The sequence below is a fragment of the Rhinatrema bivittatum genome, chromosome 14, assembly GCF_901001135.1.
Source record: "Rhinatrema bivittatum chromosome 14, aRhiBiv1.1, whole genome shotgun sequence".
Taxonomy (NCBI): Eukaryota; Metazoa; Chordata; class Amphibia; order Gymnophiona; family Rhinatrematidae; genus Rhinatrema; species Rhinatrema bivittatum.
Window position 1 is genome coordinate 17,472,412 of NC_042628.1, and position 27,711 is coordinate 17,500,122.

The window sequence follows — 27,711 nt, forward strand, 5'->3', positions numbered from 1 at the left end:
TCGGATACCTTATCCAGCTAAACTTTAAAATAGCCAGATATATTCCACAATGCAGCTGTGCCGCTGAATACATAGGCTACGTTAACTGGACAAGTTTATCTAACTAGCTGAGAAGCACAGCGGCTGGATACAGACCTCCTTGTACCTTCAGAGACTGACACCCCCCCCCCAAGCCCATTCAAGAGAAACGCGGAGGTTAACTGGGCAGGACTGGCGGCTTAGCTCTTGATATCATTCAGAACTTTGGTTCAGAACTTTGGCTCATTCAGCCAGTCCCAGAATCCTCAGCTGGCTGATTCACACTGACACTGTTGAAATACAGTGACCTTTTGACCATCTCAGACTCAAGAATGTAGAAGATCTGGGAAACTTGTATGCTCTGCAAAGCCTATAATTAAAGGCCAGGTGGGCATCAATGGCAATATTTAAATCATAATACAAGGAAGCTTGGTTCTCATGAAACCAAAATACAAGCTTGTGTCTCACAGATGCCTATCTCTACTGACAGGAGCCAGGTGAACGAAGATTCCCTAAGGTTACAGCTTTAATTAAAGTACTGGCACCAACAAGGGAGGCCTATTCAATGGGTCACACAGAAGAAACCAACGGCGGGAGCTTCAGGCACTATTCTGTTGAAACCTCACTGGACAAGATCATTTACAGGACAAAAGGAGTATCTGGAGGGTGATGGCAAATGAGCTACACCGGGGAAAAACTTGTCAGGGCAGCTCAGAGGATAGGTTGTCATGACCACAGCATGATGTGTCTCTGTAAATGAGTCTTTGGGCAGTCACGTAATTCTAGAAGTTTCGGCAATACTGTATGTTTAACTATAAAAGAAGGGTCACTTCCTGTATTCAATGAGATGCTGGTTGTTTTGAAAGACAAAGGGCACCCAGTATCCAGCATCTCCCAAGAACACTTCTAATGCCAAATAAAATTCACTTTATACCGTTTACTGAGTCTAAGTGTTCTTGTGTGCCTGGCCCTAAGTACTGAAAATTATGTACACTCTGTGTACATAATTTGGGACCGCGAGGCACAGGATAATAAAAAAGACGTCCAGTAAAGTTCTGTGAGCAACACCCGTACCTGATCTCTGCGGATCCTTTTCCAAATCGAACCCTCCGGTCATCAGCATCTCAGCTTCCCGCGCCAGGAGGAGGTACTTGGGCTCATCCTGGGTTCCGTCGTACTCGCCGCCCTCGTCGTAATCCGTCATGTTCAGGGCAGAGTTGTACCAGTACAGGGCCTCCTGCCAATCTTTCATTCTGTGTTGTTATTAGTGAGATAGAACTGAGATGAATCCCTACTGAAATCCAGTAACAGAACGCGGATTTATTTCGGGGTTAGAATGAATACAGTCACTTTCATTTTATCCGGCTTTCAGCCATCGTCGTCTGCATTCCTTATCCCCCATTAAAAAAATAAATACATAAATAAATAGTGGGTTAAAAGGTTTTTTTAATTTTTCCATTCATTTTGGTTTTAGCCGCCAGGGCTGTGCCAAGTTCATGGTCTGCCAACTTGTCGGGCAGAATCTCAGGAAAGGGAGGGCATGCAGGTTACGTACTGAAGGCAATAAAACAGGAAGGGTGATTGATACATTAAAGCCAACGGAAAAAAAGTGGTGATCCTTTGCCACAGAAGGGCGGGACAGACTGCATCTTGCATTACTTTTACTGAACAACTCTAACAACCGGACCATAAAAATCAAGTGAAAATACTGAACTTATTTTGCTACACTGGCTGGTGCTGAATGTCGGGACCCTGAGAACAAGAGGACTATGGTGCAACCTGTGGTGTTGGAGAAGAGTCAAGAGAGGAGATGATCTCGGTATGCAACACCCCCCCCCCCCCACACACACACCTGCCAACATGTAGAAAGTTTACTCTCTTTTGTAGGAAAAGTCAATTTATACCCAAAAGGGACCCAAATGCTACACAGTAACACTGCATGCACTCAGCGCTACCTGATGGACTTATGCCAAAATACTGCTCCTCACCAGCTCGCTGCACACGGTAGCTACAGCGTCACCTTCCTTCCCGTGGTGATGCAACAGCAGCTTGGCAAAAAAAAAACAAAAAACAAGCGGCAGCAACCTGTTCCCAGAATTTAATCATTACAGCTGTGGTACCTGTCTGAACCCAGGTGAACACCGGTGTCGTAGGCTCTGGCTACATGGATCATAGAGGGCCGGTCCCCAGCTTCTGCGGCCATCAGCAAATAGTTGAATCCTTTTGTCCTATTTTCCTTGGTTTCCTAAGAACGCAAGATCAGAAACCGATGAAGCAACGCAACTTGGCGTCATTGATAGATACCTTCAGCTGCTACATGCCAAACCTAACCGGCGTGGCCTCCTGTACTGAAGCAGTACTGCCAGCTGAACGACAGTAATATTTCTCCTGCAACACGCGTAAGGTAGTTTTAGCCTGGGATATCGCCTGTGATAAACGTCAGGTGCACTTTTATTAATTTAGGGTAGGTCTAGGCCTTCGGAGACAGCTACACACAGTCCCGATATGATCGGATCTGTCCCACTGCATTGTGGGAACTACAGGTCTGAACGACAGGACTAGAAACCTGCAAAGGATATTAATGAAAAGTGAAAACCAGCTCCGCCTTAACACAGAACCAGAAAAGTGAACGTAGATTCAAAATAAATTTGGAATAAAGATCCTACCACGTAAAAACAAATATATATTGCAACCCATTCATGAAATTCCTTCTAATTTTGAAAAGAAATTATAAATGTGAATTGGCTTGTCTGCGATGACCTAACTGTCATTTTTATGGCTGGGCAAGACTGGAGATGGGAGAGAGAAATCAGAAAAAAGAAAAATCATTGGGGGGGGACGACTCCGGGTAGTTGCCAATGAAAGCTCATGGTGCGTTATTTCTTTTCTCCATGTTGTTAAAATGATGGTGACTCTTTGTTATAGTTAGCACAACATGCAGAACTCTTTTGTACTGTAGACACTTGGACTTGGTTGTGTGTCTCCTAACTGTTCCTGTTATACATGTTGTATATACTCTGCTTGGTTACCAATAAAAATTGTTTAAACGAAAAAAAAAAAAAAAAAACCGCAACTGGGGCAGGTTCCCTTCGAGCTGGAAATCCCAGAGGAGGAGGAGAAAGCAGCTGGAAGGGGAAAAGCAAGACAAGGCGGGGGTATCTAGGAGGAGCATTTCAACGTTACCTCAACGTTGACATCCGTGAGGATGTGATGCGGGAGCTGGGAGTACATGAGCCCTAACCCGACGATGGCTTCCAGTTCACCGCAATGGGCCGCGTGCTCCAGGTGGAAGATGGCAGACTCTTGGTCCCACTCTTTGTCCTTGTCGCAGAAGCGCCCACCTTCGTGGTAGCGAACCATGGCCAAGTGAACCTGAGGACGCAACTCATGTCATTAACTCATGGGGGGGGGAGAACCCCAGATGAGATAAAACAGTTTCAATGCCGCTGATGTGACTCAGCTACAGTCACATAAAATAACAGCTTTTTAATGAAGGTAAAGCTGTAATTTTTTTCCTGACTGCCCCTCTATGCTCCTGGCTGGGAGGGATCAGACAACACAGCTCTCCGACGGGGGTCGCAGCAATGCACAGCAGCTAACAAGGGGATCGGAGGAAGGGCAAAATGGTGCTGGGTGTGCGCCACCAGGGAATTCCCCAAAAAGTGCATTTTTTTTTTTTTCACATGAAAACTCTTTTTAACTGAAAGGGTCTGAGACGCACTGAAGCCCATCAGCTTCCTCCAACCCTCAGCCCATAGCTGACCCTCTGCCTGTCTTCAAATGCAGCTTCAGAAACAGGAGCAGAGCCGAGTTAGAACTAAAGAACCCCAGGCACTGGGATAAAAAACACAGCAGTCCAGTCCCCGGTGCACCGGCTGCAGGGATGTTACACTCCCGTGGTCCGCGCGGATCATTTTCTTAGCTAGGAAGCGGCCCCTCCCCCCCCCACCATTAACAAAGAGCAGAGAGGCTCAATCACCTTTCCCAGGATCGACTTCCCGATTTTCTTTTCCAGCTCCAGCGCGTTGAGCCTCTGCACCTCCACCGCGACGCAGGAGGGTCGATGGATGTGGGCTCTCGAGGAGTTATAGAGATTCCACTTCTCCACGCTGACCTAAGAGAGAGAGAAGCGTTTGGTCCCAGGCACAGTCCATCGCAGCGAGAGTCGGACGGGCCAGCTAAGACGGCCCAACTGCTTGCAAATTAGTTCTCGGGGGGGAGGGGGCTTTCGTTCACAACCGGTACTGTTAGTGTTCAAATAAAAAAACAAAAGAATCCAAATTTAAAAACACAAAAATATATATAGAACCGGTCATTCCACTGCAGCTGCGCTCTTCCAACCCAATACGGCAATAAGCTGTCAAAAGACACGACAGGGCAGGTTGAAAAACTGAGAGAGACCCCCCCCCACGGAGCCCGGCAAGGCAGTTTGTTTGCATAATTTGGAAACGGCTCCGTCACCCGCCCGAGGATTTAAAACTTGTTGCAACTTTTGGAAGAGACACAACGCCAGGACAAACTTGCAAGCAAAAAAAAGCTCCGTGGGGGTCTCTTTGTTTCCCCTCCACCCAACGCGTAAACGTGCTGCCTGCACAATTTTTCCACCCGTGGCAAGAAATGAAAGCCTGTAAAGAGAGGCGCGGCTTGAAAACGATGCAAGAAAAATCTTCCTGGCGGGATTTTGGAGCTTTCCTACAGCCCTAGATGTGCTCCGATGGAAAAGGAGCCAGCCCTGTCCGAACAGCCCCCTTGGCTTGGCACTTTCATCGGTACACACACAGCGCCCAGCGGAAACGGATTCAAGCGGGCACTCGCTACTCTCCCATCTCCTCCTGCTCCTTTCCCACACCAGCTCCACCCCCAGACCAGTGCCTCTCCCCCTTTCCTGCTCCAAATCCAGCTGGTCTCCCTCCTCCTCCCCCCAGCCCACCCTGTTCCTCACCCTTCAAACCCCAGCCTCTCTCTTCCTGCTCCCCAAACCAGCTTCTCTCTCTCTCTCACCACCTCCAGCCCCAGGCTTAGCCTCTTCCCTCCTCCAATCGAGTCTCTTCTTCCTCCCAGACGCCATGCTGGTCCCACTGGGGGCCTTGAGTGCAGGGTGGGAGACTGGGGGGCAGGAATAAGAAATGGTGGAGGTCCACAGGGAGATTAGTAATAAAAAGCAAGTCTAGGTAACCCCCTCCCCCCTTGTTGTTCGGGGGGGTCTTCTGCGATTGTTTTAAGTCTGCTCGTGCCTAGCGCCTGCTCTGCCTCCTCCTCCCATCCTCAGCTCAGCCCGAGGCTCTCCCTTCCTCCTCCTTTCCTCCTCCCGTACAAAAACGCTGAACTTTTAACACCAAAAGCACAAGGGCGACAGCGTCAGAAATGCTTTGGCAGCGCACGGGAAACACAGCCACGTATTCAGAAACCGTCATCTCAAAAAAGGAGGGGACATTTTTAAGCAGCCGCGGCGAGAGCATGCCGAGAGAGCGGCCACGGGTCAGACGCGGCGCTGCGACAGGAACGGGAGGCGGAAGGACAGACAGCCGTGCAGGCGGGAGGTCAGACACCCATGCAGATTCACCAGTTTACGCCGGGGACTGTTTTTAGGGATCACAGGGGGTTTATCTACGTCAGCTTTTCTCTAGTTAGAAGAAAAAAAAAAAAAGGAAAAGGAACACAGGCAATGGTTAGGAAATGGAAATGAATTCAGGAGACGAGGAAAGAAAACCCGAAAAGGTTTTACTGTGGCACGAGATGGCATAAGAAGTGAGGAAGAGGCTAGAGCGAGCGCAAACGTGTTCTGTCCTCGTTACCTTTCCGAAGCTGTCATCGTCGGATTCGCAGTGCCGCCTGCCGTAGTGCAAATGACCCTGCGTGGATGTGACAAGGGGGGAGATGTGAGCCTGTCCCATGCAGTACTGACGGCGCAACAAACGCAACTCATTACTTTTGTAAACAGCTAAACACAAGCGACTAAATCTGAAACCGGAAAGCAGGTTTGGTGCGAGGGAGCTGCGGCGTCGGTGCAGTGCTGTGTGGAATGTGTCGGCAGAGGGCAGCCCATGGTGGTACGGCGTCCAGTAAAGCACATCTAACGACGGCCACCAGGGCGCACTGTGGCAGCAGGAGGGTAACAGGGCGTTTCCGCTTACAAAAAAAAAAAAACTAAACATTTTTCTGGCTTAGGCGCACCAGCCGTGCAAGCTGCAGCTCCTGGGCTCAAGGTCTTATTAAACCCAATGACTATTGGCTTGGACACATTTTGAGAACCAGGGAGACACCAAGGCCAGAGACTCATCTTCACCGTAATAAGAACTCAGCTGTATTCAGAAGCACTGAATAAGTTATAAAAGCGCTGCATCATTGAATATGTACAAAGAAAAGAAGCTGCTGAGCAGTACCTGAAAATCCCAAAATTACCCTCTAGGTGAATTGGGATTTAAAAAAAAAACCCCAAAAAACCCAAACGCCCAGGGTGAACACGTTTTCAGTCGCGAGAACCTGCTTCTCAGACGAATATAGCTGAAAAGCGTTCTGCGATGCATGATGGATCTCGCTTGCCCTCACTGAGGCAGCCGATCTATCCAGTTCACAAACTTGTGCTATAAATGCTGGATGGGACCACGGAAAACAATAAACTCCAACAGGACCTTCTTCCACTCTCTGCTCAGCTCAGTTACTTCTCTTACTTCCATTTTTATTGTCTGGGGTGGGGGGGGGGGGTCTATTAGTATTAAATCATCTTCCGGAAGAAACCTCTCTCTCCTCTAACCTTTTCTATTAATCTAAAACTGTGTTAATTAGGAAGTGAAACTGTGTTACATTTTAACCCGGCCGGCTCCGAGTTGGGGGGAGGCTGAAATCTCACACATACTACAGGGTCAATTTTCAAGAGCTCAGTCAGGCCCTCCATGTGTAAAATGCAGAGTCAACGCCTGCTGTTTCATTCTACACGCGACTCTGCCGGTGTTCGGGGGGGGGGGGGGGGGGGGGAGAGGGCACGCTCGCAGCTCACAACCACCACAGAAATGTAAAAAAAAAAAAAAAAAGTCACTCGTGCGCGTGACCTACATGTTGCGCATGGAACTTTGCACCGTGTACTCCAACGGGCAGAGCAACACGCAGCTAGCCCGGTCGCCCTATCCACCAAAACTGTCTCAGGTGTGTGCACCTGACGTTCAGAGGTCAAGGGGTTAGGGTAAATGCGGGAGCTACGTGCAGAATCAAAAATATTATACCACTCGGGGTACTCTGCTGTTTCAGAGACATCGTCTAAAAACAAAAGGAACTCAAGGTGCGAGATATAATTTCATCCCTACTTTGTCTCTTGGGTCCATGTCTTCCAATTCACTTCTCCGTTCACTCGGGCAGCCACTGTCACCACCGTTTTCAGAGTCCTGCGGAAAGAGCGCGAGTCATTATTACCCCACACAAACGAAAACCAGAATCCAGCAGTCAGAAGCCGTATCCACAGGCAATGCAATATGGCACTTATACTACATTACGTTAAGACAGCACCCGTCCTTTGCAGCGGCAGGCTTGGATCCTTGCAGGGACAAGACCTGGACCTGCTTCGACTTACCATCCATCGCTGGGGCTGGGGGGGGGGGGGGGGGGTGTTATAAAAAGAGCCGAGCTGAATTAAAAAAAAAAAAAAAAATCTGATCATAGACGCATGGCTCTGGCTGCGAGCTGAAATGACCCAGCGGCAAGTGATCCTGCAAACTACAGGGCATAACGTTTCCCCCTCAACCTTCCTCTGCCCTCTAGTGCTTACAGCAACAGGCTGAGAGCTAATCATTTTCTCTCTCATTGCCTCAGGTACACAATGTGGTGGGGGCAGGGACTCCAGAGGACTCCCTTGTCATATCCTTCCCCTCAGAGTCATTTCCTCTCCTTCCACAAAGTCATTCAGCATCTCAGGAAGGATTTTCCCCTCCAAGGTGTTGCTTTAATGCTTTAGCAGCTGAAGACCAAACCTTGTCTTGTCCCAGTTTGGTGTGTGAGGCGTGGCAGTGTCCCTTTAAGGACACTTAAAGGGGTTTTTGTTTGCCCAACAGTTTTCTTCTGTTCCATTGGACTTCCAGTTCAATCAGAACCAGCAATGACTTTTTATTCAAAACACTCTGGGGTTCCCCTCCAATCCCATTTTTATATCCCCACGTGGCGCCCTATGGAACCCACTCAACGAGGACCCTAATTCTGGCCACTAGGTGTCGCCACTGAGCAACGGGCCGCCTCTCCCTCCTCCCCCACGCAGCTTCCCCCGGGAATCGAACCCAAGGCCTTAAACACGACAGTGCACGGCGCTTGCCCACTGAAACACCAGGCTGGCCCCCTAAGGGTTTTTGTTTTTTAAATTAATGACACGAACTACACAGCTACACCGAGGCAGTTGGGGAGATGAAATTTTATCCCTTCAAAAAAAGAAATTATTAGTTCACCTTTTGCACACCGCACGTAATACCATGGCCTACTTTTGTTAAGTCTAAACCTTCCCTTACTCTTTGGAAATCAGTATTAGCCGTCATAATGGTGGTCTAAGGACTTACTTGCTAATGAAAATTTGGCAGTTGTGCTGGCAATGGAGACATTCCAAGATTACCAACTAAATGGACGTTTGTTAGCCGTGGTGCGAATTTTTGTTGTAGGCATATGCTTAACCAACTTTGTAACGACGCAGTGTTCCTGACACTATATTTATGTCCTTTCCACATTTATTGTCTCGTAATGCTGAAATGTCATCGTTGTACCCACTGTGTTTTCTAAATAAGAAGTTATTTAGAAAGCCCCGAAACACTGTGAATACTGATTCTTGCCTGGAAACCGGCTCGGTGGGGGTGGGATCGGTGGTTTGAACAGAAAGAGTGCTAACTACATCAGGCTACGCTGCTAACCCGAGGGGACCAGATCACATCAGGAACAGGACTGGAATGGATCTCTGGGACACTTCCCGTGTTTCTATTTTCAGTTTGCTCTTTTCACATGAATTTTTTTAAGTTTATTCTTTTGGTTAGATTTCAGCCATCTTTCCTGAGTCATCAGATCAAATCTCGGGACTCGCTGACATTTTAAAAGGGTACACGCCCTTCTTCCTTTCAACACACACCTGAGGCTCTTTAAGAGTTACTGCCTTCTTTGCACAGAACGCTGCACAACAACAACAACACACAAGGCCTCACGCAGCAAACTACTTTATGAGGTGAGCCTGTTCAATAGGCTCCACAGGGCCAGGTCAGCTGTGACTTAAAGCATCCCATCTTCTCTTTGTGTACCATATGGTCCCTATGGTGCCAGAGGGAGACGGGAAGATGATGCATAACGTTTTAAGGCAGGGTTGGCTCATGCTTGCGACTGACAGCTGGCCTAGCCTCTTTCAGCATTTAGCTACCATATGCCAAGCTTTTACTACACTGGGGGCCAGTGTTCAATAAAAAGCTGAGCTCCTAAATTTAGGCACCTGCCTATTTTCAGCCAAACTTAAGAGCCCTAAGTGTTCACATGGAAATTCACATAAACCTAGGCCTGCTATTCACTTGCCTGGATTTAAGGTCCTAAGTTAGGTGGCCAGTTCTGAAACTCTGTGCTAAGCTCCTAACTTGGGCTCATTCATTCCCCCCGGGAAAAAATACTGCAGGAGTCCCAGAGGTTGTGACTCCATGGGGAAATACCATGAGAGCAAAAGCCCTCCAAATGCACAATGGCGGCCCCGGAATGTGGGAGTTGCCAGCACTTAAAGGGGCTGATGGCCCCTCCCCAATAAATGGCAGAACGCGGCATAGTGAATGAGCCCCTTTTGTTTCCTTGTCCTAACTCCGCCCCGGTAGCCTCCCAGCTTTTAGGCTCTTAAATTTAGGTGTCTAGTGAAACTATGAGCCTAAAAGGTAGACACTCAGTCCCGGTACATTTTCAAAGGGCTAATTTAGGAGCTTAATTCTTTGAAAATTAACTCTATTGTTTATAGCTAAATTTATAAGTTATTACTGTGCAGCACCCATCTGCACAGTACTAACATAGGTGTCCTCAATCCATTATATTTGCTATAGGAGCAGAGATAAAAAGCTTTGAAGCAGTTGCTACACAGTATCACTTACTATACTTGCCCTCTGATTGTCCAGTTTATCACTATCTTCATGAACCAAGTTATCAACATCATTGAAGACAGACCAGCCTAAGGGAACAGAAAAAAACAAAACAAAATACTATGAGATGTTTTATGCAACAAACTTCTAACAGAGGTAAGCAAACTATGGCCTGCTGATTCTGCCACTTCCGGCCCACACTGCCAAGAGCAGGAGGTACACAGCCAGAGGAGAGAGCATGAGCAGGAAGCACGGAGAGCTGCCGGGCGAGGGGAGGCGGACAGAATCACTTCGGGCTCTCTTGGAGGGAACACAAAGCCCCAGACTCATAGAAAAAAAACATTTTCAAATAAGGTCGTTTCAAATAAAGGTCTGAGGTGATAGTGCAAAGTTTGGCGCCGGCACAGCCGAACCGTCCCTGGAAACGCTCCCGGAAGTCTTCATCGGTGAACATTAAAATAAAAACCGGTAATAGCTGGGGGGGGGGGGGGGGCTGGCTTACCGAGCAGGTCGAGCTTATGGCCCTGTGGCGTGGCAGAGGAGGGGGAGCAGGGCAGGGAGTCGAAGGCCACGTCGCTCATGGTCTCGTCCCCGGAGTTCTCGGAGAGGCGCGAGAGCAGCGGCGGGCGGCTCCCGGACACGGTCCTCACCCGGCTGCTGCCGCACATCTCCTCCGTGCCCCGCAGGACTGTCTGGGCGGATTGCTTTAAGCAGAGGAAGAGGAGAATTCCATTACTGGTGCACCGTGGCTTGTACTAACCAGACACCAAAGAGGGCAGTTTCAAAGCTGTCAGGTGCAAATTTTCTTCACTGCCTGGAACATCAGGACTTGCAGAAAGCCGGTGCCACTTGCACCGCACTGCCAGGGGTCCTCATTTCACAACTGGTACAGTCAAGACTGTTCATGATGCAAGTCCTGGGTTACTGATTTTTATTTATTTACTTTTACCCAGCGGCTCGCGCCTGCTCCTTTGGGGGGAGATTTCATCTCAGTGGAAAACCGGCGCAGGGATCTGGAGGCGACCGCCTGGTTATTTCCCCCCCCCCCCCCCCCCAACCACCTTACTTTAATTCAGACATCACGGCGACAGTCCTTGGACGGGGGGCCGGGTACCTTTCGGAGTCCTGTGATCGTGGGCGCCCCAATCTAGCCACTAGATGTCGCCGTTGCGCAGTGACCATGACTCCCTTTCCCCTCCCGGGGGGGGATGACTGTGAACCCTGCCGCCCCGCACCATCCCCAGCCCTGGCTGAGGCGGAGCGTGGAAGAACCCGACCCCACCAGGAGCAGCCTCTCGTTTCCCTGTTCCTTACGAGGTCGGGCAGCCGGGGGCCTCCGCAGGCCAAAACTCCTAACCAGCAAAAAAATAAGCTGAAAGGAAAACTTACCAGCATCTTATTAGAATGGTCTAAGGCAGCTTTCTCCTTGGTGGAAATGTCAAAGGGCGTGAGTTTCATGCTTGTGCAAATCCTGTTGCAGGCGTGAGAATGAAAAAATAAGGCCATGCCTCGCACACCTGGAGACGCCAAAACAAAGGGACTGCGCATTATTTCAGTGGATCGGAATTTTAGATGATAAAGAGAATACACAGCGTACACAAGACCAGATCGCGCTCAGCCCAGAGGCACCCGCCGTACCCAAACTGTAAGATGGCAAAATGACCTGTACAATAAGCAGGTGGAGGTGATGAAACTACGCATGCAACTTCTTTGAATGCTGCTGCAGAGTCCGCAGGGAAAAAGTCGACTTTGCCCAGGCATGGGCGTTTGATAACTGCTCCCTTGTTTAGCAGAATGAGGTGGGGGGGGGGTGCTCAGATATTTTTTAAAATTCTGCATGGAGCACAGGAAATTGCGTTCGGTTAGAACGGAGAGTACAGATTTAATGCCACAATGATCTCACGTATAGGAGTCCCTCCTCCCACCCCCTGAGTCGGACACTCCCAGCTTCACTTCCAATTTTGAGGAGAGGGCGCTACCGCCAGTGCAATGCGTCTCTCCAGCGCAGCATAAAAAAAAAAAAATCAGCAGCTTGCACAACGCCAAGTCACGAGTTCAACTCTTTGATAATAAATCAGTGTCTAAACAAAGGAGTGAGAGGCGCGCTGTGACAAGTACCCAGACAGGGACTTAGCAGCCAAAACGACCAAACCAAGCAAGCAGTGAACTGTTGTTTGCAGGTCTTACATAAAAGACCCCAAAAACCAGACTCCATGTAAAATCATGCTGCCTTTCAGTATTTTAGGAAACATTTTAAGTCGCTGTACCCAGCGACAGTCCTGGGGCCCTCGAACAGCCGCTCAACCAGTCAAGGCCCATCTGGAGTCTAAAACGAGCGCCGTGCTGCGCCGCGCCACCAATGTTTACCTAGGTTGCCGTCTCCAAAGTCTGTGCCGCTGTCCGTGTGGATCTGTGGATCCGTGTAGAGATCGCCAACTCCCTGAATATCGACGACGATCAGCTGATGCCCTGAGCGCTCGAAGGTAAAGTGACTGAAGGCCTGTTAAAACGGTCAAAACTCAAAATCAGAGGCAAGCAGGACACCAGGGCGAGCCGAGCAACGGCGCTGGGCAACCTTCTGCCCGGAAGAAAGATCAGCTGGCAGGCTGCAGCCCCCTCTGCTTCCCTCCAAGGCATTTTCACGAAACTCTGCCAGCTCGATATTCAGCGGGTAGGTGAGCGGCAAGGTTACCCAGACAGTCAGCGGACTTTAGGACAGGTATTTTTCTTGCTAGGTTTGCCCTGGCTGACTTCAGCCAGGAAAAGTGTTGCATTATCTGCGCTCGCCTGCTGAAAATTAAATCACAACCTCCAGAACACCTCCGGCACTCCCTCCTTTTTATCCGGTTTAAATTTTTTTTGGGCGCAGTGAATTATCCGGACAAGTTTAGCCTGGGAGCGGGGAGGAACTCGGCATAACCCAGCAGTCTGGGACTGATCCTGGTACGTACAGGGAACCTGTTTTTGTCTGGGTAACTCCCCAAAAACACCCAAAGCCCCTGTGTATACTAACGGGACCTCACCGTGGGATCACAGAAACAAAAATGCAAATTCCTAACAGGGCCTTTGGCACAAGCTATTAAGGCCTTAATTTATTCTAGAATAATGCTAAACCAGAAAAGTCAGCTGACATCTCCACTTTCCAAGGAGGGATTTCTTGGGCAAACACACCTACGTGATTGCACTTAGACAGGAACATGCAGAAGCAAGTTGGTGTTTAAAGAAAAAAAAAAAAAAGAAAGATACGGGGCTGGATGGGAATGTAAACACTTGAAAGCCTTAAGGAATCCAAAGAAAAGAGCACGTGACTAACGGCGGAGCAGCCTTTTTTCAAAACCCAAGTTATAAAATATGTCAGAGAAATAAAATCGTAGAGTGGAAGTGCAATGCAATGGTTAGAAAATTTTTTTGGGGGGGGGGGGGAATCTAAGGATGCAAATTCAAATCCCGCCCCCAGTTCTACCATGAGAGATTATGGACCGCTTCCATTCTTCAGGCCTCAGTTTATCCAGTGGTGTTAAAAAAAACAAAACAAAAAACCACAAGATATTCTTTTCCCTTTTGGATGTTTCCATTACCAGAGGAGGTGGCGCATATTTCTAAGGCATTGTGATGGTAATTTTACAGCCGCATAATTTATGCATTTCAAAAACATCTAAGTTGTGCCATTTTTTCCAAAACGACGGGCAAAATGTGCACAAATCCAAACACCTCCCCCTTTGGGACGCCTCCTTTATGCACCTAAAACACCGAGGGCGGACAGACAATGGAGACAGTGCATGCAAATCCTTCTCATGCATATTTATTGCAGATCTCCTGAAAAACCTGGCCTGTCTGTGGCACTTGAGGACTGGAGTTCACAATCACGGATCGGAAATAATATGTGAAACCGGACTACACGCACACTTTTATGCACACAAACCCCCGGCAATGTATAACATGCCAATTACTTGCATATACCCCGTGTTTTAGGTGCATCGGAGGCTTTGAATATTGACCCCTCCCCCCCTTTACATGCAGAGTCTATCGGGATCTTCGACCGTACAAAACGTGCTATCCCGCGAAAGCGGTCCTGAAATATTCCAGGATGCCCGTCGCTTCTTACGTCTGTTGACCCATTTCTGTATAAAAACTAAAAGGTAGGCCCCTCGACACTTCACATGCTGTACAATTAGGGAAATTAAGAAATACTTAGCTGCCAGGGCCAACGAGCCATTCCAGCCCTGCACACAACATGAAGAACAATAACTCCGGCGGAACAGCCCTAAAAACGGCACGCGCAAGCCATCAAGCTCTCACCTGTGGCGTGAGGCGGATGTTGTCATCCCGCACGAATCCAGAGTTTGAGTTGTATTTGATGTATTTGCCCTCTATGTAATGCTCCAGATGAAACAAGGGTTTACCGGGTCTGTCTTTCATTTCAATAATGCACATCTGTACAATATCAACCTAGTTAAAAACAAAAGAATTATAAATGTATAATACAGCAGCCATAAATGGCAAACAGTGCCCTCCGCATTAAAGATTATTTTTTTGTATAACACATAGATCAACTGTAGGGCTGTCCCACCCATTTAAACTAAAAACAAGGGGGAAAGCTGGCAGATGCTCAGCAGTGCATGGTTCGGAGGGCATCCAGACAGAGAGGTTCATATAAAAGCAAAAGTAGTCCATGTGCCTGTCAGTATAGAGCTACCTGCGCTAAAAGATTCCAAATTATCCCTGTCAAGTGATAAGCAGGTTGTTAATACAAACAAAAAACACACTTTGAAATGTCTGTATGCCAATGCCAGAAGTCTAAGAAGTAAGATGGGAGAGTTAGAGTGCATAGCAGCGAATGATGAGATTGACATAACTGGCATCTCAGAGACCTGGTGGAAGGAGGATAACCAATGGGACAGTGCTATACCAGGGTACAAATTATACTGCAATGACAGAGAAGAGCAACTTGGTGGTGGGGTGACACTTTATGTTCGGGACAGCATAGAGTTCAACAGGATAAAGATCCCGCAAGAGACTAAATGCTTGGTAGAATCTATATGGGTAGAAATGCCATGTGTGTTGGGGGTACACTACCGTCTACCTGGCCAAAATCCTAAGACGGTCAGTGAATGCCAAGAGAAATTACAGAAGCTAACAAATTTGGCAGAACCACAATAGTAGACTGTCACAAAAAATGGGAACCGCAACTTATATTCATAAATGAAAGCCTAAGTGAAGGTGTAAGCAAGCCTGACGTTGTATGTTTCAAAAAGAAACCAACCGGTCTTTCGTTTACCCCAATATTGACTGGGTAAGTGAAACATCAGGACATGCTAGAGACATAAAGGTCCTGGATGGAATAAAAGACTGCTTCATGGAGCAACTGGTTCAGGAACAGACAAGAGAGGGGGCAATGTTAGATATGATTTTTAGTAGAATACAGGATTTGGGGCGAGAGGTAACAGTGATCATAATATGATCAAATTGGACTTAATGTCTGGAACGGGGATAATAAGTAAATCCGCGGCACTAAACTTTCAAAAGGGAGATTCTGATAAAATGAGGAAAATAGAAGAAAACTGAAAGAGCTAAAGAGGTTAGGGCTGTTCAGCTTGAAGAAGAGGCGGCTGAGGGGAGATATGCTAGAGGTCTATAAAATCATGAGAGGACTAGAATGGATAAATATGAATCAGTTATTTACACTTTCAGGTAATAGAAGGACTAGGGGGCACTCCATGAAGTTAGCAAGTAGCACATTTAAAACAAATCAGAGAAATTTCTTTTTCACTCAACTCACAATTAAGTTCTGGAATTTGTTGTCAGAAGATGTGGTAAAGGCAGTTAGCATAGCTGGGTTTAAAAACGTTTTGGATAAGTTCTTGGAGAAGTCCATAAACTGCTATTAATCAAGCTGTTTTAGGGAATAGCCACTGCTATTACTGGCATCAGTAGCATGGGATCTACTTAGTGTATGGGTGCTTGCCAGGTACTTGTGACCTGGATTGACCACTGTTGGAAACAGTTTCAAATAGCTAATAATTTCTTTATATTTTTGAAAAGAAAGAAAGTGTTAGCTATTTGAAACAGAAATACGAAACAAAAGAGTATTTGAACTTTGTTAAAAACAATTTTTTTTATTTGCACTATAAAAAAAATATAAGCAGAGACCAATGATGACAGCGTTTCCCCGCAGCATTTCGCCTACTGTGGTACAATTTTTGAGGTCTCTGTTTAACAACAAAAAAAATGTTGCTTTGATCTTTGGTACCGGGTTGTTTTTTCAATTGGATATATATTTACACCCTACATTTGTGATTTCAGTGTTACTTAAGTTGGGGGCGTGCCAGGGGGCATAACTGGGAGGAGCTGAACTAGCCGGCTAAGTCTGATTGGGCCAAAACAGCTGTCCTAAAGTTAGCCGGCTACATTCAATAGTGCGGCTGCGCTACTGAATGCACCTCCAGAGATAGCCAGTTAAGTTTATCCGGCCGACTTTGCTATCCGGACTGCGTCTGAATACGGTCCTCTCAGGAAACAGAACACAGAAAATCCACCAAATAGCACCTGGGCCACGCTCGATACCTGTGCTTATCTACCGAGCACCCGGAATAAATTCTAACACATCAACATGCGAATCAATGGTCTTCCTTCTCCGCTTCCAGGCACGCTATCCACGAATAACTCAAACCTGCCAGGTTACTAAGGCTACAGGGAAGAGGGCTGTAAATAGCCCAGCGGCAGAGAGAGGGGATCAGCTGGCAGCGACACTCAACACTGGCTGCCCATGTAGGGGAGTTCCCCAGACCTTTCAGCCGCTCCCTGCACGACACGGGGAACTCACGCAAACAAAGCCCTTTTTTTATGAATTTAGCCACAAAAGTCGGGGGACGGGGACGGAGTTAGCCGCTTAACCTATGCGGCTGACACGGCGCTGTCCTAAAGTTAGACGTGACTGGCTAACTTTAGGACAGCCGGGTATGGTCAGTGGTGCCCTGCTAGGTAGATACGTTTAAGAGAAAATGCCGCGTGCCTGAATAGGTGGTTTATAAAAATACGAAACAGCCGACTATTTATTTTCGTCGGTGCCTTATAAAGGAGGCAGCATTCATGTGCCTCAAACCCACCTCCTCCAAAAGATGACCGCTCTTAGTGTCGTTAACGCTCATCGCGGTGGCCCCTTTTATTAGCCTGGGAGCGTTAAGAGTGTGCAGTCCAGTGATGGCACGGGTGGGAAGGCGCAAACGCTGTGGTGAGCACACCCAGACCCGTGCAGCACGTTTGTGGGGCAGAGGTCCTGCACGCCCTGCTGTGATCGTACCCGAGACCCAGGGACCGGCCCTGTGAGTTGGTCGTGGTGGGGGGGAACCTGAATCACAGAGGCGATGCATTCAAACGTTAAGGGTGGGAAGGGGAAGAAGAAGAAGTGACTTTGTCTGCTATGGTGGACCCCCTCCCCCCTCCTTGGTACAGAAGCAGCCCTCCCCTCTTATACCCCCCCCTCCCCACCCATCCTCCCCACCCCCACTCGGCAGAGAGCTAGGGCTCTCCGAACATGGCATCCGCTTATAAAGTTAGAAAAGATGTGGTAAAAACAGGACCCCCCTTCCTCAGAGGTTAGGAGGTTCTATGCATCCCTGAAATGTAGGCAGATTTAAAGTATAACCAGCTTAGTCCTGTACCATATGCACAGTGTGCACGTGCAATGTATATCTTGCAGGGATTCAGAGGAGCATGCAGGGTGGCGGGGCAGACACTGCCCTCCTCTCTGCTAACGCTCCCAATATCCCTGGCACCCGGAGGCCACGTCCAGACCTGGAATCAGGCTCCTCCTGCCACCGCGTGCCAGCTGCAAAAAAAAAAAAAGCCACACTTTCTAATGAAGCAACCTTTTGTTTTCCTTACATCTACTGAGAAGGGAAGAGCGCGGCAACCAGTCAGCTGGTTACAGCACCTAAAAATAGATTCCCTTACAGAGACTTCATCTAAAAATCGAATAAAGGGAAATCGAGCAAGTGCCCGAACTTCTCTTGCTGATGGGTTTTTTTCGTAAAAATGTTTGCTTGGATAAATCAGCCGGAGTAACCGAAGGCTGCCAGTAAGGATGCCTTTTTATTTTCAATGCTAAGTCACGTATTTTGATTCTCATTTTTATTTTTAGTGCTAAGTCACGTATTTTCAGTGCTAAGCACGTATTTTCAGTGCTAAGTCACGTATTTTGATTCTCGACCAAGGGACTGGCCTGCCACCTCCTCCGGACTCTTTGAACGAGCTGCCAGAAAATAACCGCGGACCAAGGCCAGTCGCTGTTACCTGCTTCGGCGGCTTGTGCCTGTTGAACTCCTCGCCCCACAGCTTCGCCTCCATCTGAAGTCGGACGTCCTCGAAGTACACGTCCCTGTCCACCGTCTCGATGTAACGCTTCGCTACGTAGTTGGAGGCTCCCTTCCACTGTTGCTTGTGTGAGAAATTTGAGAGTTTTTTCCTGGAAGAAAAAAAAAAAAAAAGAAACCCCAAACCCAGCTTTCTAACGAGGAAAACTCCTGACGTCAATTCCCATTAGGGCCTCTCTTGCAGTTTATGCTTCCTGCAGGCATCTCACTGATAGCTAAGAAAGCGCATCCGTTTATTTCTGCTGCTAAAATACCGCTGTTACTTTAGATGCCCTGACGTACGCACACTATTGAAAATTACCTTCGTAAGATACACTAGGTAATTAAAAATGTTTAAAAAAAAACAAAAAAACTAGCGGCAATATCACTAGAAATCACTGGACACCAGTGGAGCTGTCCTAAAGTCAGGATAATGCATATTTTATTTAGTTCAGTAATTCTTCTATCCCACTATCATCCAACACATGCTCGACCCCAGGACTATTTCCGAAGCAGTATTTTGGATAGGCTGCAGCCTATTTAGTTGAATCCTTCATGAAGCCCAGTGTCCCCTGAACTGCAGATGGACAGTGTACAATGATCTAATCTGGTAGAAATCAACGGGCCAGGTCACAGTGACCAGATACTGGGGGAAGGGAGGCACTTTCTCCTTTCAAAATCAGAACCAGGAAGGGGAGAGGAGGGGGGGAGGTCACGGATCGCCCATGAGGTAGGCTCTTCTTTTTAACCTCGGAACTGGCAAGGGGGCAGGAGGGAGCGACCAGGAAGACGCCGAAGGGCTCCGCGTGGGCTTTAAAGCGTACTGAGCTGGTTACAGAGGCGTCTCGTCGCGGCCGACTCTTTTGACCCAGCAGCTTCCTTCTTGCTCCTCCGGGCTTCCAGCTCAGTCAAAACCAGAGGAAACCACCACCCCCCCATACCTAGTGCGGTCACTGCAGTGCAAACCTATCGTGTAAAAGAATATATATATATATGTATATGTATATATATATATATATATATATATATATATATATATATATATATATATATATATATATAACAGCTGCATGGAACCAAACCCCCACCCACCATCAACCAGCCCATGTTCATGTATTCCTCAAGGTGTACTGTGCGCCAATGCACCCATCCCCCCCCCCTACAGGGCGCCTCCGTGGGAAATGCCAGCGGGTGTCCCGCTAAGGAAAGTCAAAGTCTCATGCACCTTTCCACTCGAAACTACGGAAAATGCCGCACTGCCTGCATACAGCAGGCCCCTCTTTAAAACCAGCGGGGGGGGGGGGTGTCGTCCCCCCCCCCAGAGAACCACTAGACGGCTGCCGGAGCAATGACCGCCCAAGATTTGCTCTGGCAGCTTATTACACAGATGTTACTCACGTTCTGTAGCATTCCCTCATGGCCCCGCGACCGAACGCCTGGGAAACGTAAACAGAAAGCATTAACTCTTTGCTGTTAATTCAAGCGTCACAGCTGTTTAGGGCTTCATCACCGACTCCCATGGAAATACATTTTTAGCAATTCTCACGCACACACACAAAAACGCTACGTGTGGAGGCGATGGCAGGCTGAAATACATCCGGATTTTGTGCGTGGATTCAGTTCTGGCCCTAAGGAACAACACATAGGCCCCAATTTTTAAGGTCCTGGGACATAAGGGAAAAAGCACAGGACGGCTTCTACGGCCGAGTCCGAATGCAAAGCAAGTCAAGCAGCACCGTCTGACGTTTCAAGACGGCCCTCGCCCAGTAAAAAGGTTGCTAGTAGTAATTTTGTATGGGTTTGACTGTGGCTTGGTTTGAAATTGTTAATATTACTACCCTTAACGTAAGGTTTGGGGGTAACCTGCACGGAGCGGCAGTTACTACCCTTAAATAAAGCTTGGGTGTAACCTGCACGGAGCGGCAGTTACTACCCTTAAATAAAGCTTGGGGGTAACCTGCACGGAGCGGCAGTTACTACCCTTAAATAAAGCTTGGGGGTAACCTGCATGGAGCGGCAGTTACTACCCTTAACGTAAAGCTTGGAGGTAACCTGCACGGAGCGGCAGTTACTACCCTTAACGTAAAGCTTGGGGGTAACCTGCACGGAGCGGCAGTTACTACCCTTAAATAAAGCTTGGGGGTAACCTGCATGGAGCGGCAGTTACTACCCTTAACGTAAAGCTTGGAGGTAACCTGCACGGAGCGGCAGTTACTACCCTTAACAGACACATGGGGGTAACCTGCATGGAGCGGCAGTTACTACCCTTAACAGACACATGGGGGTAACCTGCATGGAGCGGCAGTTACTACCCTTAACAGACACATGGGGGTAACCTGCATGGAGCAGCAGTTACTACCCTTAAATAAAGCTTGGGGGTAACCTGCATGGAGCGGCAGTTACAACCCTTAACAGACACATGGGGGTAACCTGCATGGAGCAGCAGTTACTACCCTTAAATAAAGCTTGGGGGTAACCTGCATGGAGCGGCAGTTACAACCCTTAACAGACACATGGGGGTAACCTGCATGGAGCGGCAGTTACTACCCTTAACAGACACATGGGGGTAACCTGCATGGAGCAGCAGTTACTACCCTTAAATAAAGCTTGGGGGTAACCTGCACGGAGCGGCAGTTGCTACCCTTAACAGACACATGGGGGTAACCTGCACCGCGCGGCAGATACTACTACGGGAAGCTTGCTAGGCAGCCTGGATGGACCATTTGGTTCTTTTCTGCCGTCATTACTATGTTATTAGGTAACAGCCAGCTGGAGCAGGGCTAGAAAGGGCAGACATGACCTTGCTTCTGTGAGAGGCCAAAATACCAAACCAGGCTACACAACGCTCCTTCCTGCTGTGTGCAAGGAAAAAGATTCAAGGGGGGGAGGGGAAAATAAACAAATTTATATCCAAGCACAGACGGGAGGGAAAAGCAAACAAGTTCGGGACCCGTGCACTAAGCATTTCCTCCCGTTTGGTTTCTATGGGGAAAATGCTTTAAGTACGTAGGGGGCTCGTGGTTTCCACTGCAAAGGCAGGCAAAGAGGAAACGCACAGAACGAGGACCCCCCCCCCAACCCCCTGACGTAGAAGAGGCTTCTCTGCAATAACCCAACGCGGACACAGCAACAGGACGCCCGCCGTCGCCCCCAGAGCCAGGAGGTCTCCCCGCCCTGCGCAGAGAGCAATGCCAGGACTCTCAGAGAGCCGTCCCCTGCCCTGCGCGCCCCCCCTCCCCCGAGCGCGCTCCTCTCACCTGCGATGCCATTTTAATAAGAACGCCATCTTCTACCCACTCCCCAGTCACGGCGTTGTACCTGCAAAATTCAGAAACAAGCCAGTTATCCCGGGAAATGTGCCACGCAGCGCGGGCATAAAAAGTCCAGCGGTCTCTAAACCGGACGCCGCAGAAAAATCAAACAGCGAGCAAGAACACCAGAGCGTTTCATTCCACCAAACCAACATTTATCACAAACTTTTTTTTTTTTTTAAACCAGTGAACTGCTTTCCAAAAAAAATCTTAACCCCCCCCCCCTAAAAAAATAAATAAATAAATAAATAAACAAACAGGGGAGAGCAATCATTCTCGGTTAATGGTCCTGCTGGGGTTTACTCCCTCCCAGTTAAGATTTAAAATCACCAGTAAATGCCAGTAAATCCCCCGCAGCATCCTGCAAGCTCTCCCTCACTTTCCTATTATCCCTGCTCAATTGAGAAATCAGGAGTCCGGATACCTCGTGATTTGGATTAATTAAAATGAATAAATTTAAATGTTTTTGGGTTTTTTTTTAATTAAATTGAGCAAAAGACATAATTTAAACCAAACATGCCTACAACGGCTGCAACATGTGAAAAGAGCTATGTGGATGCATGGGGGCCAGAGCTGTGGATAAAACTCTATCCGTCCTGGTTGGGTCCGTTCACGACAGCAGAAACCAGGGAGAGGTTACAGACCTGTGGCGCGTGGCGTGTTCCGTGGCAATGTCTTCCAGATGGAATTCTGCCCAGGGGTCGGGCATCTGCTTGGCTTTTTGAATAGCGTGTTTCCAGGCCTCCTGTGGAAAGCAATGTTTTAACTACGTCACCAGCATTTCATTAAAAATTCATTTAAGAAGTCAAAAAGAAAAAAGGACAATGAAATTCTCTATTGCTCATTTGGCCATAAATTCTGTTGTTTTACAGATTCAACTATCTCACTCAACAAAAGCATTACACAAAGTCATTTAAATATTACTTGTGTAGGGATTCATTTGACTTTAGCAAAAAAAAAAAATCCCCTCTGAATTCATTATATGACAATTTTACTGTTCTCTCCCAAATCTTATGCCTGTTGCATGCTGGGGACCTAGCACTGTGTGCATTGCACGTCTTCCCTCCTCTGTTATTTATGAAAACAAAGATTGTCGGGGACAGTAAATAAGAGCACTGCTTCACAAGGGAACATCGGTCAAGAGTCTGCCACCAACTGTGTGCCAAAGCTTAGCAAGGCAATCGTGCAACCTGCCACCCGCTTAACAACTGCCCCAGACAAGCAGCTATTTAAATCTCCATCAAGCCACAATAGAAGAATCTCTGAAAGTGGATATTTGGGGGCGGGGGTCATTAATTGTGTCTTACCTGGCCTAATGGATGCTTTTCTTATGCTAACCTCCCAGGATGCTTTTATTTGTAAATTTCAGTGCTGAAAACCTGAGATCTGCTATTTCTTGTTTGTATTTATTTATTTTTTTTAGCTAGGGGAAATAAAGTCAAAAAGAAACCTAAGATGGCTAAAATGTTAACAATTATCTTCCCTGAAACCTTTAGTATCAATTTTCAGCCCTGGTCTCGTCATTCTCTGGCCAGGTCGCCAAAAGCATCAATCGCCAACTAAGGACTGACCCAAAAAAAATGCAGAGAGAGAGAGAGAGCTGGGAGCTGCTATTAGGACAATGCGAAACAGCAAAGCATCTTCTATTCCCCTCGCCTTGAAGACAAAGGATGAATCTAAAACGTTAGGCGTGGGAGGGGATGGTTTAAGCCCTGGCCAACCAGACTAGAAATAAGAGAAAGACTTAAAAAGCATGGATTATGGAAAATGATTATTCAGTTGTGTTTGACGTACCCGACCTCGTTCAACCAAAGAGCCCAACCTAGGCGGCTGTTTGTCAGTCTGGAGAACACACGAGAAACATTAGAAGGCAGCGCATTTAATGTGAAAAATGCAAGTTAAAAACGATAAAAAAAACAAGTTATAGGTATTTTCTTCCGTTCGCTGTACAACTCGTAAAACTGCTGCCCGTTCAGTAAAACAGAAAAGTGCTGGAATCAAATTAAAAGTCGGATCCCCCGCAGACATTTTGCAAGCATGAGATGCAGAAAGTGCATTTACAGAAACCCTCTGGCAGCCTGCGCAAACGTCTGTGCCTCACTCCACCCTCTGTCGCTAGGGTCATGGGTTTCACGGAGGGCGAGAGTTTACAAAACAGCTGTAAACTGCAGTGCAATACCTGCTCTACAAGATCAACTCTTTCTTTTTTTTTTTTTGCTTCTCAACTGCAGTTCAGTTTTAACAGATCCCAGGTGCAGGCGCAGAGTGAATCTGACTGCCCCGTGTCCCTGCTCCCACACCCGGGCTAATTTATTCTTTTACAAGGGACGGTGCCTTCTGAGAAAACTGGAGGATGGTCCTTTCTGCTGAGGGAGGGGGGGGGGAGGCCAAGGGAGAATGCAATTTAAACAACTGGCGGAGGAGAAGCCGTCTGGGCCTGCAATTCCTCTCCTCTTCCTGCTTCACAAAGCACCAAGCTGGCAGGAGGAGGGGAGGTGGACCGTTTCCCTCCCCCCCGCCCCCCCCTTGGCTATTCCTCAGCTCCTGCCTCACTCAACCTGAATTTGTTTTGTTTTTTTTTAATGTATAATTATGATAAATGCCCCCCCCCCCCTGCAATTCTCCTGCCTTGCTGTAGAGGGGGCTGCTTTCCTACTCGGGCAATTGTTAACAAATCTTATATACAGCCTTCAGGGTCCAGTCCTAGCTTTCATTCTGTGCTAGCACTGACACCTTGAAAGCACAGGCTGCCCTAGTCATTTACAATATTAAATGTATTTCAGCGAATACTATTTAATTAATGCAGGTGTAAATCCGACGCTTAAATGTTATTTTAATGACAAACTTAAAATGTGGATCCTTCTATTTTTTTTCTCTATTTCTCTCTGTACTTGAAAGTCAGCGTAAAGCCCCGGGATCCATTTCAGCCAAACAGTGAGCAAAGCAGTGCAAGCAGGACCTGGGGAAGGGAGATTAAGAGAGCAAATGTTTCTTAGACACACAAGGAAACAACAGGTCAAACAAGCACGTGGTGGATGATGCCTTCCCTACCAGGCAAGCATGACACATCTATGGCTGCTTCTCCCCAGCTCATTTTGCACAAACTTAACAAACCAAAGGAAATGTAACTGTCAGCCAACGACAAAGGTAGTGAGTTAGGATGACAAAATAAAGGCACTGCCTGCGACTTGTTTGCTGACCTCTATTTCTGGGCACACTAAGTGGACTAACGCAGCCACCCGCCCTGCTTTATTGGCGCACAGCACAGGTATTCAGAAGTGGTCAGGCGGGTGCCAGGCCACACACCCTGCTGATGCATCCCCATGCAAAACATAAATAAATAAATAAATAAAAGTCACAAGAGGGCTCGGGAGAAGACGCAGCCATAGGTTTAACTGGAAAATCCTTCACCTTTTGCAGCTGGATTGCAAAACAATTTTACTGACTTCCCCGCAGAAAACATTTTTTAAAGACGAGAAAGGCTTGCGGCTTCCTCCTTTGCCCTCGTCTTCTCTCGTACCTCTCCACTGTTCCTTTTACCGTGCGCACCTTTTCTTTTTGGCCAATATCTGTACCCGGCCTACTTCCCAACCTATGGCGAAAGCCTGATCTTTAAATCTGCCTCGGTATACAGCAGTGGGGAGGGTGATCTATTCCAAACGCAGGACCCCGCGCGGCGCCCTGGTGCTAAGAGAAATTAATTACCCGCGGGGGGGGGGGGGGTGTGCTGGGAAAGCGCCTGCCCCCAACTCAAAGCCTGTTAGTACTACGTGCAGGAAAAAACCTTTTCTCCCTTGCTCGCTTCTCATGCTGGCCAAGCAGAAAGGTTTTTTTTGGTTTTTTTTAATAAAAAGCTTACCCTTATATTAAAAGAATTCCTGGGAGAGGAGCTGCTCCCGTACTGCTCGCTCTTGACCAAGTTGTTGATGTAGTTGGAGACTTTGCCGTCGACAGCCTTGCTGGCCACTGGGTCATCCGTGATGGGGCAGATGTAGTAACTGTCCTCCTCCTCCTCTTCCTCGCTATCAGAGTGGCCGTAATCCCCGGAGCCTCCTCTGGCTGACCGGGCGCTCTCGATGCCCTCCATGCTGAAGATGAGGTCTTCTTCGGCCATGGTTACCTTTTATTCGCTTGGTGCCGAGAGCAGCCAGAATTACGGTGCACGACCAGGGAGGGAGGAGGAAGGAGGCCTGGCAAAGAGAGAGAGAGAGAGACAGCGCTGCCGTCAGGAGCCAGCCAGCATCGAAAACTTTAAAAATGGCCCCCTAGTCAGAAGAAAACTATGAACAGCGCTTACAAATGGTTCCCGGCGAGTCCATCCCCGTTCTGTAGCTACCTCGCCTCAGCGGAGTAGCCGAGTGGCTGGAGCAGCGGGTTGCGAACCAGGGAAGCCAGGGTTCAATTCCTTGTGACCTTGGGCAAGTCACTTCGCCGACCATTGCCTCAGCTGCAAACTAAGGGGCCGATGCAATACAGTGCGCTCAGGGATTAGCGCCTATTTACTAACCTGCGTCGGACGCGGAGTGAATGCAATAGCGCTCATCACATGCAAATGCTCATCACATGCAAATGCATGTGAATGCGGCTATTACTCATTCACTCCGCATGCACAAAAAAAAAAATTATGTATCTCAAACGCACATTTTGCGCTCATCCATTAGCGCCTCCTTGCTAGCGCAACCCCCTAATTTGGTTATAGCCTGGTGGCCCCTTGCAGGCGCCATGCGTGCGTTAGCAAAGCGGGCGCTGACTTTTCAGCGTCCGCTTTCCTCGCTTTTTATTGCATCGGCCCCCTAACTGATTCATTAGGGCTTTTCTCCCCTTCTGTGTCTATGAGGGAGCAAGCCCTCTGGGGATAGGGAAATATCTGCAGTACCTGGCGTGTAATCTGCATTGAAGTGCGGAAAGAGCGGAATATAAACCAAACAAATAAGCAGTGCACTATGCAAAACGACCCCAAGAAGGGAATGGACAAGGCACCCACAGCAGGTGACCTTTTTTAGCTTCTCCTTTTCCGTACATGGGCGGGAGGGACCGGGCCTCTCGTTTACGGCCTCAGCCGCCTTACTGAGGCTTCAAGTCCACATCCGAGATAACGGAGAGGCCGCGTGCACGTTTGGTCTCCGTAGAACCGCCCGCAAAGTTCAGTTCCTAAAATGCACCATTCACGCTGCTCCTTATCTGTTTGTTTGTTGCATTTCTGAAACCAGCAAAGGAGCTGCAAAAGCACCGCGGAAGTAAAGGACGGGGGAAGCCGCCGCACGTTCAGTTTCTCAGTCAGTGGGCGGGGACTGACTTTATCTCCGCTTCCTAACACCAGAGGTTCAGCTTTGCTGGGGGACGGGTTTGACAAAGGGAAGCCCCGCAGCCACGCCGCAGAAGGCGACGAAACGAAATGAAACGAAACCACCCCGGGCGGCATTTCAACACGGCCTGGGGTTAGGGCGCACCGGGGCCCCCGCTTTTTCTGCCGCTTCGGCAGCCGCCTGGCACGCTCGGTCGCTGGCTGGCATCGGAGCCTGGCTTCCCGCGTGCCTAATTCTGCAACTCCATTACAGCGCCGAGGAGAAAAAGAAATGAACCTCAGCCGGAGCTCTCATTAACGAAAAAAAAGCATGTTTCCTAGGGATGTGCATGTATTTTTCCTGAAAATTACATAATTCAGTATGGTTCGGGGAGGGGACGGACCAGAAAACGAATGATTTTTCCGAAATTTCAGGGGAAAAAAAAATATAAATCGTTTTTCCGGTTAGTGCGCACTAACCCGAAAATCGGGGCCCACGAAAAAAAAAACAAACCCCCGAACTGCAGGAAAAACGAAATTCCTGCGGGGGGGGGGGTGGTCCCGAAACAAAGCCCGACACGCAGGGGAGGATTCTGGGTAAAGATCTGCCCGGGGATTTTCCACCCAGGCTGGCCCAGGAGATACCCCCGTGGTCTGCCGAGCGTGGCTCTGTGGCGGCTGTG

At 48.2% G+C, this 27,711-nt stretch overlaps 1 protein-coding gene across 8 annotated transcripts in view; it reads right to left on the bottom strand.

Annotated features, from left to right (window-relative positions):
• The window catches only part of EEF2K (eukaryotic elongation factor 2 kinase), a 35,570-nt gene that overhangs the window by 3,950 nt on the left and 3,909 nt on the right, over positions 1-27,711 (bottom strand). The window contains exons 2-19 of one of the 8 annotated variants that reach the window (XM_029577680.1): positions 25,604-25,934; positions 23,539-23,586; positions 22,389-22,489; positions 21,691-21,751; positions 19,832-19,869; positions 18,375-18,546; positions 14,382-14,531; positions 12,450-12,582; positions 11,472-11,599; positions 10,585-10,786; positions 10,104-10,171; positions 7,320-7,397; positions 5,814-5,870; positions 5,582-5,641; positions 3,998-4,132; positions 3,202-3,390; positions 2,139-2,263; positions 1,093-1,271 (exon numbers count right to left, since the gene is read on the bottom strand). In XM_029577680.1, coding sequence (XP_029433540.1) covers positions 1,093-1,271; positions 2,139-2,263; positions 3,202-3,390; positions 3,998-4,132; positions 5,582-5,641; positions 5,814-5,870; positions 7,320-7,397; positions 10,104-10,171; positions 10,585-10,786; positions 11,472-11,599; positions 12,450-12,582; positions 14,382-14,531; positions 18,375-18,546; positions 19,832-19,869; positions 21,691-21,751; positions 22,389-22,489; positions 23,539-23,586; positions 25,604-25,858 — 2,179 coding nt within the window. In that variant the 5' untranslated portion in view covers positions 25,859-25,934. Of the gene's footprint in view, positions 1-1,092; positions 1,272-2,138; positions 2,264-3,201; positions 3,391-3,997; positions 4,133-5,581; positions 5,642-5,813; positions 5,871-7,319; positions 7,398-10,094; positions 10,172-10,584; positions 10,787-11,471; positions 11,600-12,449; positions 12,583-14,381; positions 14,532-18,374; positions 18,547-19,831; positions 19,870-21,690; positions 21,752-22,388; positions 22,490-23,538; positions 23,587-25,603; positions 25,935-27,711 lie in introns of those variants that run through there. The other 7 variants (XM_029577679.1, XM_029577681.1, XM_029577684.1 and 4 more) reach the window with 7 other exon arrangements.